Source organism: Odocoileus virginianus, chromosome 33 (genome assembly GCF_023699985.2).
Source record: "Odocoileus virginianus isolate 20LAN1187 ecotype Illinois chromosome 33, Ovbor_1.2, whole genome shotgun sequence".
NCBI classification, from domain to species: domain Eukaryota; kingdom Metazoa; phylum Chordata; class Mammalia; order Artiodactyla; family Cervidae; genus Odocoileus; species Odocoileus virginianus.
Window position 1 is genome coordinate 3,978,918 of NC_069706.1, and position 15,084 is coordinate 3,994,001.

The 15,084-nt window shown below is 45.2% G+C and overlaps 1 protein-coding gene across 1 annotated transcript in view; it reads right to left on the reverse strand.

The window, feature by feature from the left end:
- Positions 1-80: 80 nt before the first annotated feature.
- Positions 81-15,084, reverse strand: part of LOC110140839 (ectonucleotide pyrophosphatase/phosphodiesterase family member 7-like) — a 38,214-nt gene continuing 23,210 nt past the window's right edge. Inside the window, exons 3-5 of the mRNA XM_070461103.1 lie at positions 10,314-10,940; positions 5,881-6,118; positions 81-331 (exon numbers count right to left, since the gene is read on the reverse strand). Coding sequence (XP_070317204.1) covers positions 81-331; positions 5,881-6,118; positions 10,314-10,940 — 1,116 coding nt within the window. The remainder of the gene's footprint in view (positions 332-5,880; positions 6,119-10,313; positions 10,941-15,084) is intronic.

The following is a 15,084-nucleotide window of genomic DNA, read 5'->3' on the forward strand; positions in this document are numbered from 1 at the left end:
CCGCTCGGGCCCTGGGAGGCGGGGCGCAGAGCTCAGGAGGCGGGGCTTAATGAAGGAACCTGTTCAGGAGGCGGTGCTGTTCAGCAGGTGGTTCGTGCGGTGGTGGGCGGGGCGTCGAGGGGAAGTTGGAGGCGGGCTCTGGGCCTTGGAGGTTGGGCCACGGCAGAAGGGGGCGGGTCCATGGCTTCGATGAGGGCGGAGTCAGACTTTGGCGCCAAGTTTCGCTGGGCGGGGCAGCGAGGGCTCCCGGGAGAGCGTTCAGTCAGACCGAGGGCCTGGTAATCCTTCTCGTTGTTCCAGCAGTTTTTCGACCGTCTTTTTGGCAAGGCCCCTATGAGCAGAAGCGTCGTCCCTTGAGCCTTATCCTAGCCCTCCCCCGACTCCTCTGGAACTGTGGCCTCAAGCCCAGCCTCGGGTGCGAGGGTCGCCTCCGGGCCTGTGGGCTCAGCCCGCCGCTGCCCTTTCTCCCCTTGGCCAAGGGCGCTGATGTGAAGGTGTTGATTTGCATCTTTACCTCAGCCCTGCCCCGTACACGGAGGGCGAGGAGAGACCGAGGAGAGCAGCAGGCCCCTCCAGGTTGGTCGGTGGCAGTTTTAATACGTGAGGGAGCTTGCTTAAGAGGCTTGTGTTGGGCACTCAAGATGAATAGACCCTCACAGCCTCCTGGCAGAACCCTAACAGTGTATGTGGAGGCCTTCACAGGGGCCAGTCAGCACATGGTCCAGTGTCTCCTCAGCGCCTCGCTCTCTCAAGGCTGCATTCCTGAAACAGCTTCACTGTGGGAACCATGGGCAAGCCATACTTCTGAGGGCGGGAGAGGGATGAGGAGGCCCTGGTTGCCTGGGTGCAGCTAGGAGGCTCGCCTCATTACCCAACCAGATTCATTTGCCAGATGCTGAGACGCTGAAGTTTGAGGCAGAGAAGGGATTTATTCATGAGCAGCCACTCGAAACGAGGAAACAAACCTCAAACCTGCCTCCCTGTGGACAGGCGGGCGAGGGGCTGTGGAGTGTTTATGGGCTAAAGAAGCAGGGTGGTCTGGCACCAAGGTGGGCGTGGAGTGAGGTGATTGGAAATAAGTAAAAGGTGAGGTCATAGTTGTTTCATGCAGGGGCAACTAAACTATAGGCTTCTTCATGAGACCATTGTTCAGAAAACAGCAGGTTCTGACGGAGTTTTTGACCCTCTGACGTCAAAGGTCACCAAGCTCCCACATGCCCAGTTGGAAGGTTGGTGGTCCTAATCAGTCTTAACCGGCTAGAACTAGACACAGCTGACTCCAACTTCCTGGAAAACAACTTGGGTGAACGTCTTATTGTTTAGGCTTTGGGGGACGTGAAAGTCATTTGTAACAACAAATAAAGTGAACAGTGAAGGCAGACTATAGGTGTGATGGGTTTAACCATGATTACTCTGATTTCATTGATTTCTCCTAACACATAGATAGGAACCCTTGCTTCCCCATATCCAATTAGGGTCTGTCTCTAACCCACAGAGTTCACCAAATACTTTAAGCACAAACTACGTTCCTGGTAGGGCTTCCCTGGTGGTTCAATAGTAAAGAATCTGCCTACAATGCAGGAGACCCGGGTTCGATTTCTGGGTTGGGAAGATCCCCTGGAGAAGGGAATGGCAACCCACTCCATTATTCTTGCCTGGAGAATTCCATGAACAGAAGAGCCTGGCAGGCTACAGTCAATGGTGTCACAAAGAGTGGGACATGACTGAGCAACTAATACCTCACCTCATGTGCCTGGTACTATCAGGCACTGAGGATGCAACAGTGAGAAGAAACAGGAGTGGTTCTCTGTCCTCCAGAGGCTCAGGGTTTCATGGGGGAAATAGGTATTGAACTAATTATCACACAAATAAATATAGAAGCACAATGGCAATATATACAGTGCCAGTGAGCACATGGAACTATTAGGGCTTACAGTGGAAGCTTTGACTCTGCAGGGAGAGGAATCTGGAAGAAGAGTCAGAATGGTACACAGGTGTCGATGGGGAAGAAAAGAAAAAAAGTTACTTCCATTTGACCTTATTATGTCTTGAGTAAAAAGCAGGACAGTGAAAGGCACTGGTGCTGCCCCTGGAGTTTGAACTGTGTTCAGAGTCTAATAAGTTTACCTTCATAAATCTCTTGAAATAACTCTTATTTGGAAGCATCTTGGGAGCTAATTTGTTAAATATGCTTGCACAATGCAGTTGATGGGGACAGATGAGTCTTATTACCCCTTTCAGATGAGAAACCCTTGAGCCCTGCTCAGCTATGAGAACAAGAGAGGAAAATTAATTCTAATTGAGTGCATTTGTTCTCTTATATCTGTTCTTCTACAAGAACCAAGTGAGCACAGGATCTGACGAAAATTTTCTTTTATTCCATCAACAGTTGATTAAAGTAAAGAGTGTGAACTGTGGTTATTGCTGTGTTTTTACAAGGAATTAAAGGTTTCTGGGTCTGAGATGTTGCATAAATCCTCTGAGTCACAGCATCCTGGGTAGAAACATCTGATGTAAGATATGGTTGGATCTTGGTCCTGAAGGAATGATGTTAGAGCTCGGTCAGGTGTACTGGCTTACTTGCGCTGTTTTGGTCAGCTCTCTGCCTGCAGTGGAGAGTGGAAACCAATGGGAATGGGTCAAACTCATGAATACCAAGCTTTCTATTAACACACATAATAGCTATTAATTACCTTTCCTCTGAGGAACCAAAGGGCATACAGGGTCAATACCAGAGTAAGTGATGCTGCATGATATTATACTAAGATATTAATAAATCTAGGCTTGTCTAGCCTTCCTGATGCTATAGATGGGAGGCAGATTGTGGAAGGCCCTGAGTGGGCCACACCACTGACCTGCACACAGACGATACTTTTTATCTTTGTGTGTGGGCTCTTGGGAGGGACAAAGGTCATAGGTAATATATCTCACACCTAAACCTGGAAGGATCAAGGCATTGAAGGGATTTGTAATGGCCCATGGACCTCACAGATGTGGTGTGTTCAGGTGCTGGTGAAGATTAGGACTGCTATTTAACATAGAAAGTGAAAATTCCAGTGGTATTGATGTGGAGAGAAGCTTTAGGATATACCTAAATAGTCCTTTGAGTGGCAGAAGACATGCATATATGCACATACTATAGTAAAGATTCAACTTCTGGATTTGAGGCTTTCTTTAATAATGATGGTGATGGTGGATGATGAAAAACTAATACATTTTAACTATATGAAATGGTTATCTTTTAGAAATTATGCTGTGGGAATGGCCATTCAATCAGTACCTTGAGGTTTTTCCTTTCTCTCTTCTACGGCTAATGGTTTCTGCAGAAAAGGACCAATTGATTTCTTTCTAAAATGTTGCTTCAGGGTATAGAGACTTTTATAGGTCATGTTTCAACTTATAGGAAAATTTTATAGTTCAAATATAAATTACATTAAATGTGGGCTTTGTAATGGAGTTAAGGTTAAGTAAAGTTCTGACTTTCCTTAGGCTGTTTATGGTGTTCAGGAGGCCTCCATGCTGTTGAGACAGGAGCTCTTTGAAAGCAGAGGCATGGTCAGGATTGAGTGTCACAAGGGATGTGAGAGGCTCAGTCTTCTGATGTAACTATGGAGATGTAGAAAGCAGTGTATCTGGGCCACTGAGTGCTTTTGTTGATGGGCAGGACCAGTGTTACGGGTTGAACTGTGTTCCCCTGAAAGGATGTGTTGGAAGTCATGACCCCTGGTACTTAGGAACGTGACCTCATTTGGAAATAGGGTCTCTGCAGGTGTAATTAAGTTAGGAGGAGATCATACTGGAATACAGGCGGCTGTGAATTCCATGATTGGTGTCCCTTTAAGAGGAGAGAATGCCATGTGAAGACAGAGATTCAGAGCGAAGTTGGCCATGTGATGGTGGACGCAAAGATTGTGTCTACAAGCCACGGAATGCCAAGGATTGCTGGCAACCATCAGAAGCTAGTAGAAGCCAGGAAGACTTCTCCCCTATACATTTCAGAGGGATCAAGTGAATACCTTGATCTCGGACTTCTAGCCTCCAGTTCCACGAGACAAGTTTCTATTGTTGTAAGCCACCCCAGTATGTGGTGCTTTGTTATGGCAGTGCTAGGAAATGAATGCAACTGAAATGTAGTTTTTGGTGCCCAATGCAAAGTGAAAATGGGGCCTTTGTTAAAAATCAAGATTTTTGAGATCAAACCAAGCTGGGGGCTCTTCTGAGTCCCGGTCTCTGTATCATTGCCCAGACTGCAAGTTCACAAAGATATCCCTGGTTGCTGGGTCCTCAAAGTGCTGGACCCCAACACACTCAGAAAGTGGTTGAAATGGGTTATTACAGTGTGAACTGATCAACCACAGAGAACTCTCAGACTACTCACGTCTTTTTCCGACAAAAGACTGTGAATGTCACACCAGCGACAAACAGAACCACAAGGACTCCTGTGACAACTGTGAGACCGATCGCTGTATTTTGGAGAGCAGATGCCCGCTTCATCTCTGCTCCTGTTAATAAAAAATCAGATGTTTTTAAATGATCTGATTAAGAGGCTGCTCCTGGGTCTCTGGGAAGTTTCCTATCCAGGCACTGGTGAATATTAATTATGGAAATGAAATGTACATTTAACCCAAGAAAGTGCTCACTGTGGAGAAATCTCATAGGGCAAGTCATTGAAAGCCGATTTACTAAATGACCTATTCGCCAAATGACCCATTTGCCTAACGACCACTTTGCCAAATGACCAATTTGCTAAAAGCCAATTCGCTGAAAATCAGTTGGTGGGATGTCCTGCTTATCAATAACGGATGATCAAACACACCTCACCCCAGCCTCCCAGGATTACGTATGGGGCAGGTGTAGGGGCCAAAGGGTTGTAGCAAAATTCTAAAACTTAAAAAGAAGTTCTCAATAACTTAGAGAATTGCCATTCATTTAGTTTTCGGCAGAACATCCTGTTTCTAGTAAATTCACATGAAGATTGTGGGTCTAGTTTTTAGTTGCTCTGTTATGTCCCCGACTCTGTGACCCCCATGGACTGTAGTCTGTGAGGCTTCTCTGTCCATGGTATTCTCCAGGCAAGAATACTGGAGTGGGTAACTATTTCCATCTCCAGGGGATCTTCCCAACCCAGGGACCAACCCAGGCCTCCCACATTGCGGGCAGGTTCTTTACTGTGCACCACCAGGGAAGATTGTGGGTAGTGGCTTGGCGGAGGGGAGAGTGCAGGGAGCTGTTCCTTGTCCTCCATTTCGACTGAGTGTGGTTGCTCTAAGCATCTGATAAATCACTGGGCACTGAGTCTCCCCACGGAAGAAATGCTGGTGAGTGTTTGTAAACAGCTGAATTCCCAGAGATGCTTCCTTTCTTCCTTTATATCATTGAGATTTAGTTTTTTGAAGTCTTAAGGATTCTTAACCTCATTTACAGGAACCCCTGCCCCCATGTCTAGCCATGAGAAGAGTGCTGAAGCTTTGTTCCTCTCCTGTGAGCGGCTTTCCTCTGGGCACCAGCATGCACAGAGTTGCTGAAGGAAGGCTGCTTTTCAGAATCTACAAGGGGTATCTGGTGGAGGGGGGGCAGACTCTACATGCTTTCTGAGGCTCAGAAGGATTATTGCCTGATTTCCTCTATGGAGAGCCTTCCTTTTTGCCCCGTAGGCACTGTATAAAATGTCACCAACACAGTGAGGGATTTCCTCCTTCATATGCTACCTGTTCACAGCTGCTGATGATAATCTTGTGCTGGGGGCACTGAAGCTGCCAGGAAACAGGATTGTTCTGCCTGATGTTTCCCTCATTCAGAAAACCCCTTTTTGAATCTTTTCTATCTCAGGACAGAACAGACCACACTACCAATCTCTTGGCGGTGGCTTCTGTGTCTTACCTGTGTGCTGGTCATAAGTGTCTACCAGCATTTCCTGGGTGACTGCCAGGGAGCCGTTGTGGGGCTCAGGGGTAACCCCCAGGAGCTTACACATGAGGGGGTAGATGTGGATGCTGTCAAAAGGCTCAGCCAGGTGATTCTTCTTGAAATCAGGCCCGAAAGCTCTGAATATGGTCTTCATGTCCATGTAGACATTATCAAAACCATGATCTCCTTTGTTGAAATATAGTATAATTCGCTGAAAAATAATAACAACAAAACAGTCATTTAAGATTCCAGTCCTCTGAAAGAAAATTTTCCCTTAGTTAATTCCATAGTTGTTAGATACAGGAAATCTTTGAGCACTTAAATGACAAGGAAGGACACTACTCTCTGCAGTGCCAGAGAGGAGTAGGAATGGAAGATCTTTAAGGAAGAGAATAAAGCTCACAACTTCCCTGGTGGCTCAGATGGTAAAGAAGCTGCCCACAATTCGGGATTCCTGGGTTCAGTCCCTGGGTCAGGAAGATACTCTGGAGTGGGAAATGGCAACCCACTCCAGTATTCTTGCCTGGAGAATTCTGTGGACAGAGGAGACTGGTGTGTGGGGTCACAAGGAGTCAGACACTACTGAGTGACTAACACTTTCTTATTCAAAGAAAATCACACCTGTTAGAAGCAGTAATAAGATAGTAATACTGACAGGCCTAACAGACTCAAATATAGAGGGTTCACTGTGCACCATGAACTGTTCTGAATGTTTTATAAAGTGAAGGCTCTATCCCCATCACTGCCATTTTACAGATGAATAAACTATCCTGAGTCATGAAGTAGCCAATGCTGGAGTAGGTATTTGAACCCAGACTGGTTCTATAGCTAGGAGCATTTATTTTCTTTTTCAAAAATGTGTATTTATTTATTTGGCTTCGCCAGGTCTTAGTTGTGGCACACTCCTAGTTGGGGCTTGTGGGATCGAGGATTGAGTTTGGGCCCCCTGTATCAGGAGCTCAGAGTCTTAGCCACTGAACCAACAGGACAGTCCCCAGGTATATTGTTGCTTATGGCACAAAATTGCGTATATATTTTTTTGGGGGTGGGGGAAGAGAAGGATTAAAGAGGAGGGTATCAGGACTGTAGGTAATTGTTTAATGAGTACTAGATAGAATTTTGTCTGACCCCTTTCAAGTGACAAAGTAGCATCAGTCACACCACAGCACTGTTTGTATTTTCTTATTTTCTGAGGACCACCAGATACTCTGGCGTGTCAGACACGTGGTCTCTGTGTACTGAAAGGTTGGTCTCATGGTTGTCTTGCTTCCTGTCTACTCAGCTCAGGCTCCCTCCTCTGGCTAAAGAAACCAGTCCAAAGGCATTTGAGGCCATGCTGTGCTCTGGTGCTCAGTCACTCAGTTATGTCCAGCTCTGCAACCCCACGGACTGTAGCCCTCTAGGCTCCTCTGTTCATGGGATTTCCCAGGCAAGAACACTGGAGCAGGGTTGCCATTTCCTACTCTAGGGGATCTTCCCCACCCAGGGACCAGATCCATGTCTTGTGTCTCCTGCATTGGCAGGCGGATTCTTTACCACTGCACCACCTGGGAAGAACTTGATGCCATGGGGCAGCCTGTTAAGAACAGTTAAGTGATCCCAGTAATGGCCTCATGTTCTTTGCAAGCTCCCTAATCCTAAGAGAGAAGAGTCACACCCACTCTGCTCTGCACATCAAGGCAGGCAGGTGGGTGGGAATATGAGCAGTGGAGTCAATTTAGAGCGTTGAGACACAAAAGATTTTCTGTCTAACAGACAGTTTGCCAGAAGATTAAACTGATCACTGCATCGCATCCCTCAAACAATCTGGTTGGTCATGCTGGGAATATGACTGTCCAATTAAATGTCTTATCATCCCTCTCAAACTGTGACATCATTAACCAGGTTTACAAAGAGGTCAGTGCTATGTAAACTTCTTGGCAGGGCCTTTGCTCCAGGCCACGTAGGGGCTTACAAAATACCAATTAAGTTTTGTATTTTACTGTAAATGTTTCCACCAATATTAAACAATAACCTTATGAGCTTTCCCAGACCTGTTATACTCTAGAATTTCAGCAACCTAAGAGTATACAGATTGCAAGCATAATTATGATGTTTGGCTTCCGTTCACAGCCTTAGACAAGGATTCTTCAGGTTGTACCTGAGATGGTCTTCTGTCATGTGATATTGAAGCATCACTTAAACTTTGTTCTGTCATGAACTATTGGTTGGTAGTTTAAAAAAAAAGACCTCATGTATGTCTCACAATTAGCATTGATTTTGGTATTTTCTTCTTTAGGCTTCTTATTTTTTTCATAACAACTGTGTTGAGATATAATTCATATACAATGCAATGTATCCATTTAAAGTATACGATTCAATGATATCTAGTATATTCACAGAGTTATGAAACTATCATCACAATCAATTTTAGAACACTTCCATCACCCCGAAAAGAAAGCCTATACCCTTCAGCAGTTACTCCCCAATCTCCCTACAACTTCCCTTGGTTGTAGACAACCACCAATCTATGCTCCCTATCTATAGATTTGTGTATTCTGGACATTTCATTTAAATGGAATCATACATGTCCATCAGCAGACGAATGGATAAGGAAGCTGTGGTACATATACACCTTGGAATATTACTCAGCCATTAAAAAGAATTCATTTGAATCAGTTCTAATGAGATGGATGAAACTGGAGCCCATTATACAGAGTGAAGTAAGCCAGAAAGATAAAGACCAATAGAGTGTACTAACTCATATATATGGAATTTAGAAAGATGGTAACGATAACCCTGTATGCAAAACAGAAAAAGAGACACAGATGTACAGAACAGAGTTTTGGACTCTGTGGGAGAAGGCGAGGGTGGGATGTTTTGAGAGAACAGCATCGAAACATGTGTATTATCAAGGGTGAAACAGATCACCAGCCCAGGTTGGGTGCATGAGACAAGTGCTCGGGGCTGGTGCATTGGGAAGACCCAGAGGGATCGGGTGGAGAGGGAGGTGGGAGGGGAGATTGGGATGGGGAATACATGTAAATCCATGGCTGATTCATGTCAATATATGGAAAAAATCACTACAATATTGTAAAGTAATTAGCCTCCAACTAATAAAAATAAATGGAAAAAAATAAAAAAATAAAAAAATTCTAAAAAAAAAATAAAATGGAATCATACAATATGTGGTCTCTCCTATTTGACTTCTTTCACTGAGCCTTATGTTCTCAAGGTTCATTCAAATGATAACGTGTATCAGTACTTCATTGCCTTTTAATGGCTACATAGTATTCCACTGTATGGCTAGACCCTGTTTTGTTTATCCATTCATCAGTTGATGGGCATTTTGGTTGTTTCCACCTTTTGTTTATTATGAATAATGCTGCCATGGGCATCTGTGTATAAATTTTTATGTGATCAGAGTTGCCTTTTTTCTTTTGACTATATGCAAATAGGAACTAGAAGGTGTTTTTTTTGGGGGGGAGGGCTGTTAATTTCTTGTTAATCTGTGCGTAATAATCCAGCACATAGGCTTGGGTTTGTACATCAGCCTTACATTGCTAATACCAAATCACTCCTCTTCAGCTTTGGTTTCTTCCTCATTATAAAGGAAAGATAAGAGAATTAACCTTTAGGGTTGTTGCTGCTGCTGCTGCTAAGTCGCTTTAGTCGTGTCTGACTCTGTGCGACCCTATAGATGGCAGCCCACCAGGCTCGCCCGTCCCTGGGATTCTCCAGGCAAGAACACTGGAGTGGGTTGCCATTTCCTTCTCCAATGCATGAAAGTGAAAAGTGAACGTGAAGTCGCTCAGTCGTGTCCGACTCTTAGTGACCCCATGGACTGCAGCCTACCAGGCTCCTCCGTCCATGGGATTTTCCAGGCAAGAGTACTGGAGTGGGTTGCCATTGCCTTCTCTGTTAGGAAAACAAAAATAAAATGTGTGTGTGTGTGTGCGTGCTCAGTCGCTCAGTTGTTTCTGACTTTTTAATGGTCCTACGGACTATAGCCTGCCAGGCTTCTCTGTCCGTGGGATTCTCTAGGCAAGAATACTGAAGCATGTTGCCATTTCCTCCTCCAGGGGATCTTCCTGACCCAGGGATCAAACCAACATCTCCTATGATTCCTGCATTGAGGTAGATCACTGAGCAACCAGGGAAGCCCAAACATGAAATAATTAATGTTAAATTTTTAACACAGCTCTAGACACAACCTTGGCCAGAGATATATATCATTATTGTTGCATAATGGTAACATGGAGCAGGGTGGATAGGGTGGGATGTGGGGAGGTGGGGAACACTCAGAAAACAGTGGATTACAACTAACTCATCATGCATACACTTATGTTTTAATTTTTTTTGGAACAGTCCTTCCCTATTGGCTGCCTTCCAGATCCAAGATGGACTCTATTTTAGAATCTACTCACCCCACTGATGCTATAACCAGAGTCGGCGTACATCACGATCGGCAGGACCCGCTCATGTTTGGCAAAATGGAAGCGTTCTGGAAATTCCTCCTTCTTGTACACATTGAGGTGAGGATGAGCATTCTTCAGTGCTTGGTAAACGGCTTCCTCTTGCCCCAGTTTGGGCAGGAGCATCCCAAAGCCGCCGTAGTCCACGATGTCAAACTGGACCAAGTCCTTGAAGCTGATGTAGTTGCTCAGGAGGATCTCGGTGATGTTGGGCTTCTTTTTCATGGTGGTCATGCCGTGGTCTGACGTGATGATGACATTGAGGTGCTCAGTCAAGCTGTGCCTCCTGATGGCTTCCAGTAGGTACCCGATGGTTCTGTCGATTTGCTGTATCATTGTCCTTCTTTTCTCCGTGTCAGGTCCATAGAGGTGTCCCACGTTATCCGGCTCTCCATAGTACAGGGTCACAAAGTCAAAGTCTTCCTTGGTGAACCAGTTCATGACGATGTCGATGTTCTGTCTCCACTCTGTCTCGTTGCCATTTGGGTGGGTGTATGACTCCACCAGGGACCGCTGGACAGCCTCCCCTTGGTACTTGGCGCCTCCCCCGGGATAGTGGAATGACGCCGTTTTCCTCCCCTGCAAGTGCAAGAATAAAAGCCTGTTAGAGCCGTTTCTTCTGTCTTTCTCATCATGTGCAAAGCCCAGCATGTCGGCAGCCCTGTCCCAGTCCAGAAACATGCATAGAAAACATGTGGGCCCATGTTTGGAGGCAGATGAGGTTGGGCTTCATTCCTGGCATCACCAGGATCTCCTGGAATCTAAAACACTGATAATTGTGAGACGTGCCCTTATTTTACGCACTTCTATGAAGAAAAATGCTGCCAGTGAAACCGCTGACACTTCAGTGACTGGAAGATGCATTCCAATTTGGGATGGACAAATGAAAAAAAAAAGTTCCTTAGATTGGAGGAGAAATGATACTTTCTAAACTGGTGATGGTGAGTGAGTTCTTTAATCTCGTGGTGCTTCAGTATTTCTACCTGTAAAATGCCAAGAAGCTGATGGGACTTTCTTGAGGATTAATCCAGGTAGCTTTAAGATAAAGTGTTGGGCATTGTGTTTTGGCTCTTGGCAGGCACTCTTTTCATTGCCTCTAGACCTAACAAGCCACCACAGCCTTCCCCAGTGTGTCCAGTGTGTGCAGTGGACAGTAAACATGTTTGCCTTCCCAGTGCCACCCCACTGTCTGCAGGTTTGGAGCATCTGACATCCCCCTGGCGGCTCTCCTCCCTGCTCTTGCTCCATGCCTGGTTTGAGATGTGTTGGTTCCACATCAGGCTCCAGAAGTGGGGTGTGGCTCTGGGCTGGCCAGTCAGGGAACACTGTGTCCCCTGGCCACAGCAGTTGGTTGAGCCTTGGGCCTGTGTCCCAGCCAGAGTCAATGAGACCTGGGGACTCCTTCTGGGGCTGTTAGAGATGAAAGAATCTACCTAGCTGTCCCCATCTCTAATGTTTATAGAATTTGGGGTGGTTACAAAAGCAGAGGCTGTCATCTTATTCCCTGTGCAGATGTCTGCTTGATGCCGGACCCAGAGGCAGACAACAGAACAGTTAAAGGTGTGCTTATTACTGGATTGCCTGGGTTTATGTTTTCTCTTTCATTTGGATGTGTATTACCCAAATGCTCTCCACCTCTGTTACCTCATCTGTAAAGTGGGGTTGTTAACGCCACCTCATGGGGTGGTTGCAGGGACTAAATGCACATGGAGCACATTGGTAAGCAATCAGTGAGCTCAACTTTTATCTTTCCTGGAGAGGAACAAAGAGCATTGGGCTCAACCGCACGGTCAGCTGAAGAGGGGCAGTGATTATTTCCTCAGTTTCTGTCTCCTGAGGGGCATTTAAGGTGGAACTGAAATGTGCCTGTAGACCCCATGGTTGGAGTCTGCAGAAGGAAGCTGAGACTGGTCATGGCAGGAACGGCCGCAGCAGGGAGCGTGGGATTCCTCAGCTCTGAGGAAGGTGGTGGGTCATCCGTGAAATTCTGCTGAATCTTGCAAGGCTTGACCAGGGGTTGCTGCTTGACCTTGAGTCTGTTGTCAGTGGCCCAGCCACCTTCACCCTCTCTGTCATGTTGTGGGAGACCAGGCAGGGCACTAGATTACAGCCAACAGAAAAAGAGCCCTGGCCTCCTTAAAAGCTGTCATGGGAGGAGCTGCTTGTCTCTTCCCTGTCCTTGTCTCCAGTGGGTAAATCGGGGAAAGAGGGGTGGGGTGGGGGCTCGAGAGAGTGGACCATGGGTCACGTTCCTTCTTTTCCAGGCAGCTAGGGCCACTAGAGAGTCTGTGGTGGGGTAGGGAGCATGCTGGGGATCAGAGCTTTGACTTGGATCTGAGATGAAGGTTTTACCATGAGCAGAACTGAGTCTTCAGACTGAAAATGAGGCTGTGTTAAGAACACAAGTAATTTCAAAGTCATGAAAATATTAAGTGATAATGCTCCTCAGCAGAAAGGTGTTTTTGTTTTTTGACAAAGGCTGGTAAAATTGTTAGGAAAAGAAAGTAATTTTATGTACACTCGCCAGTGAGTTGACAGTAAGATGGACCCATCTCACTAAATAGGTTGTAAAGCAGCTCCTCGACCAGGACTGGGAACATAGTAGGCACTTGATAGATTTCTGGTTCCATAAATGACTGACCTGCTTATTTGGGGAGCAAGTACTTTCCTTTATCTTGGCTGTTAACTTGAGGGCTGTTCTGTGACTCTTCTAATTTTAGTATATGTGCTGCCGAAGCGAGCACTGTGACTCTTCTTGTTCAACCAAGATTTAGATATTCTGAAAAACTCTGTACAGTTCAATGACTTTAGTAGAGCCAGGAGAGGATGCTGGTGTAATGGTGTCAATCTGGTATAGAGAATAAATTATGGGAAGAATTGTGGGATATTAGCACTTGGGTCATGGCTATGTGGCCTACAACTGGGCAGAAAAGTATAACCAAGCATAATATCAAACTTACCATGTACTGTTTGAGAGAGAGAAGCAGGTAAGCTATTTGGAAGTTGGAGGAGATGCCGTTGGAGCCCCACCCAGATCCCCTTATTGGGCCTGTGCACCCACATCCATTTCTGTGAGGGTAGCTGCTAATGTCTCACTATTCCTCCATGTTCTGGAAAAATCCCTTTGCCAAGTGGCCAGACCTGCCTCACCCGAGTAGGTAGCCTTTCCTGCTCCTTTGTCCTCAGCAGCCCACAGCCAGTGACCGGCAGCAGGACATAAAGCCAGCTCCCTGGCTTCAGGGTGGGATAACATGGGGGTGAAATTCATGTTCTTGTGCTCCTGGGGCATCAGGCTGAAGCTGGTGTATAGCAGAGGCCACATCTCACTTAGCTCCTTCTCTTGCTACGTCAATTTTCCTTACTCCCATCTCCTGAGAGCTCTCTCTCTTTATGTTACATGCACTGCATCCCTGCCTCAGGCTCTGCTTTTAGGAGGCTTGACCCAAGACAGAAGTCCTAACACTAAGCGCTTTGCACAGTTCCAGAAGCTCTACTGTCCATAGCTGTAGGTGAAATATTGTCCCTTCTGCCCTCCAGCATTCATTTCCTATTTTGGATCCGGTTTTATTTTCTCTAAAGCATTTTCCCCAACCTGAAATTACCTTAATTTGCTTGCTTTGAAAACTGTCTAGTTCCCTCCTCTAGGAAGTGTGGCTCTTCTTGTTGAATGCATTTTTCCTGGGACCTAGGACAGGCCTGGCTCAGACTTAAGTGCTGACTGCTGATTAAGTACATGCTGAATGAATACATGAATCACATCTCCTTTTAGGGGCAGAAAACACACCTTCTTCTCTCTTGATTAACTTATGGAAATAGTTTCAGAAATGCTTTCTCTTTTGGGTTCTAGTATCTTATTTGTAACCTCTACAGGTAACACATTTTCCTTTCTGATAATAAGAATTTCTATGGTTGCTTTAACTTGCAAATCCTCTAATATTTATTTATTGCATTTCTGATTGGCATTAGACATAATTCTCAGTTTTTAGTGATGGTAGTTTCTTTAACTCTAAGTGTAAATTGACTTTTCTCTCAAGCATGGATTGACTGGAAGGATGAAACTTTTAACGTTTTGTAGAACACAGTTTGGCTATTTTATTATTTAGAATAAGCTGACATTGACATTGTGTGGGACTTAGGCAGCACTGCATATTAGTTAAGTTCCTAGGTATTAGCCTGTTAAATCTCGGATGTTCCCAACTTGAAATTATTTTCTCGTGCTATATTCTTAACACATACTCTTTCTTTAAAGGTGTCCAGACTGTAGTCTTAGGAAGCTATGGTTTTTCTCACTTGGTCCCACAGAGATTGTAGGATTTATGATGCTTTGTGAAATGAGCTCCAGAGAGAAATATATATGTAGCATGTGTATACACACACACACACACATACACACACACTTGACTGTTTATTTGGGATCTACGATAATCAAAAGTGCTATTTTCAACAAATACTTCTGAGAAACAATCTGAGCACTTAATTGGATGCAAAAGAGTGGGTATTTACTATTCTACCCTTTAATTAGCATAATCAGTGTTTCCAGAAGCAATAGCAATTGGAAAATCGCTAGTTTTATTAGGTGCATTATTCTTCCTTAGTGTACTATTGCATCAGTATGGCTATTACTCTTAAGCTGCTGCTTTAAAACGAGAGTTGATACTTCTTAGGGCAAAGCCTGAGTGTTGGGCTTTGTATAGAATCTACAGAACTCTTCAGGGCTTCCCTT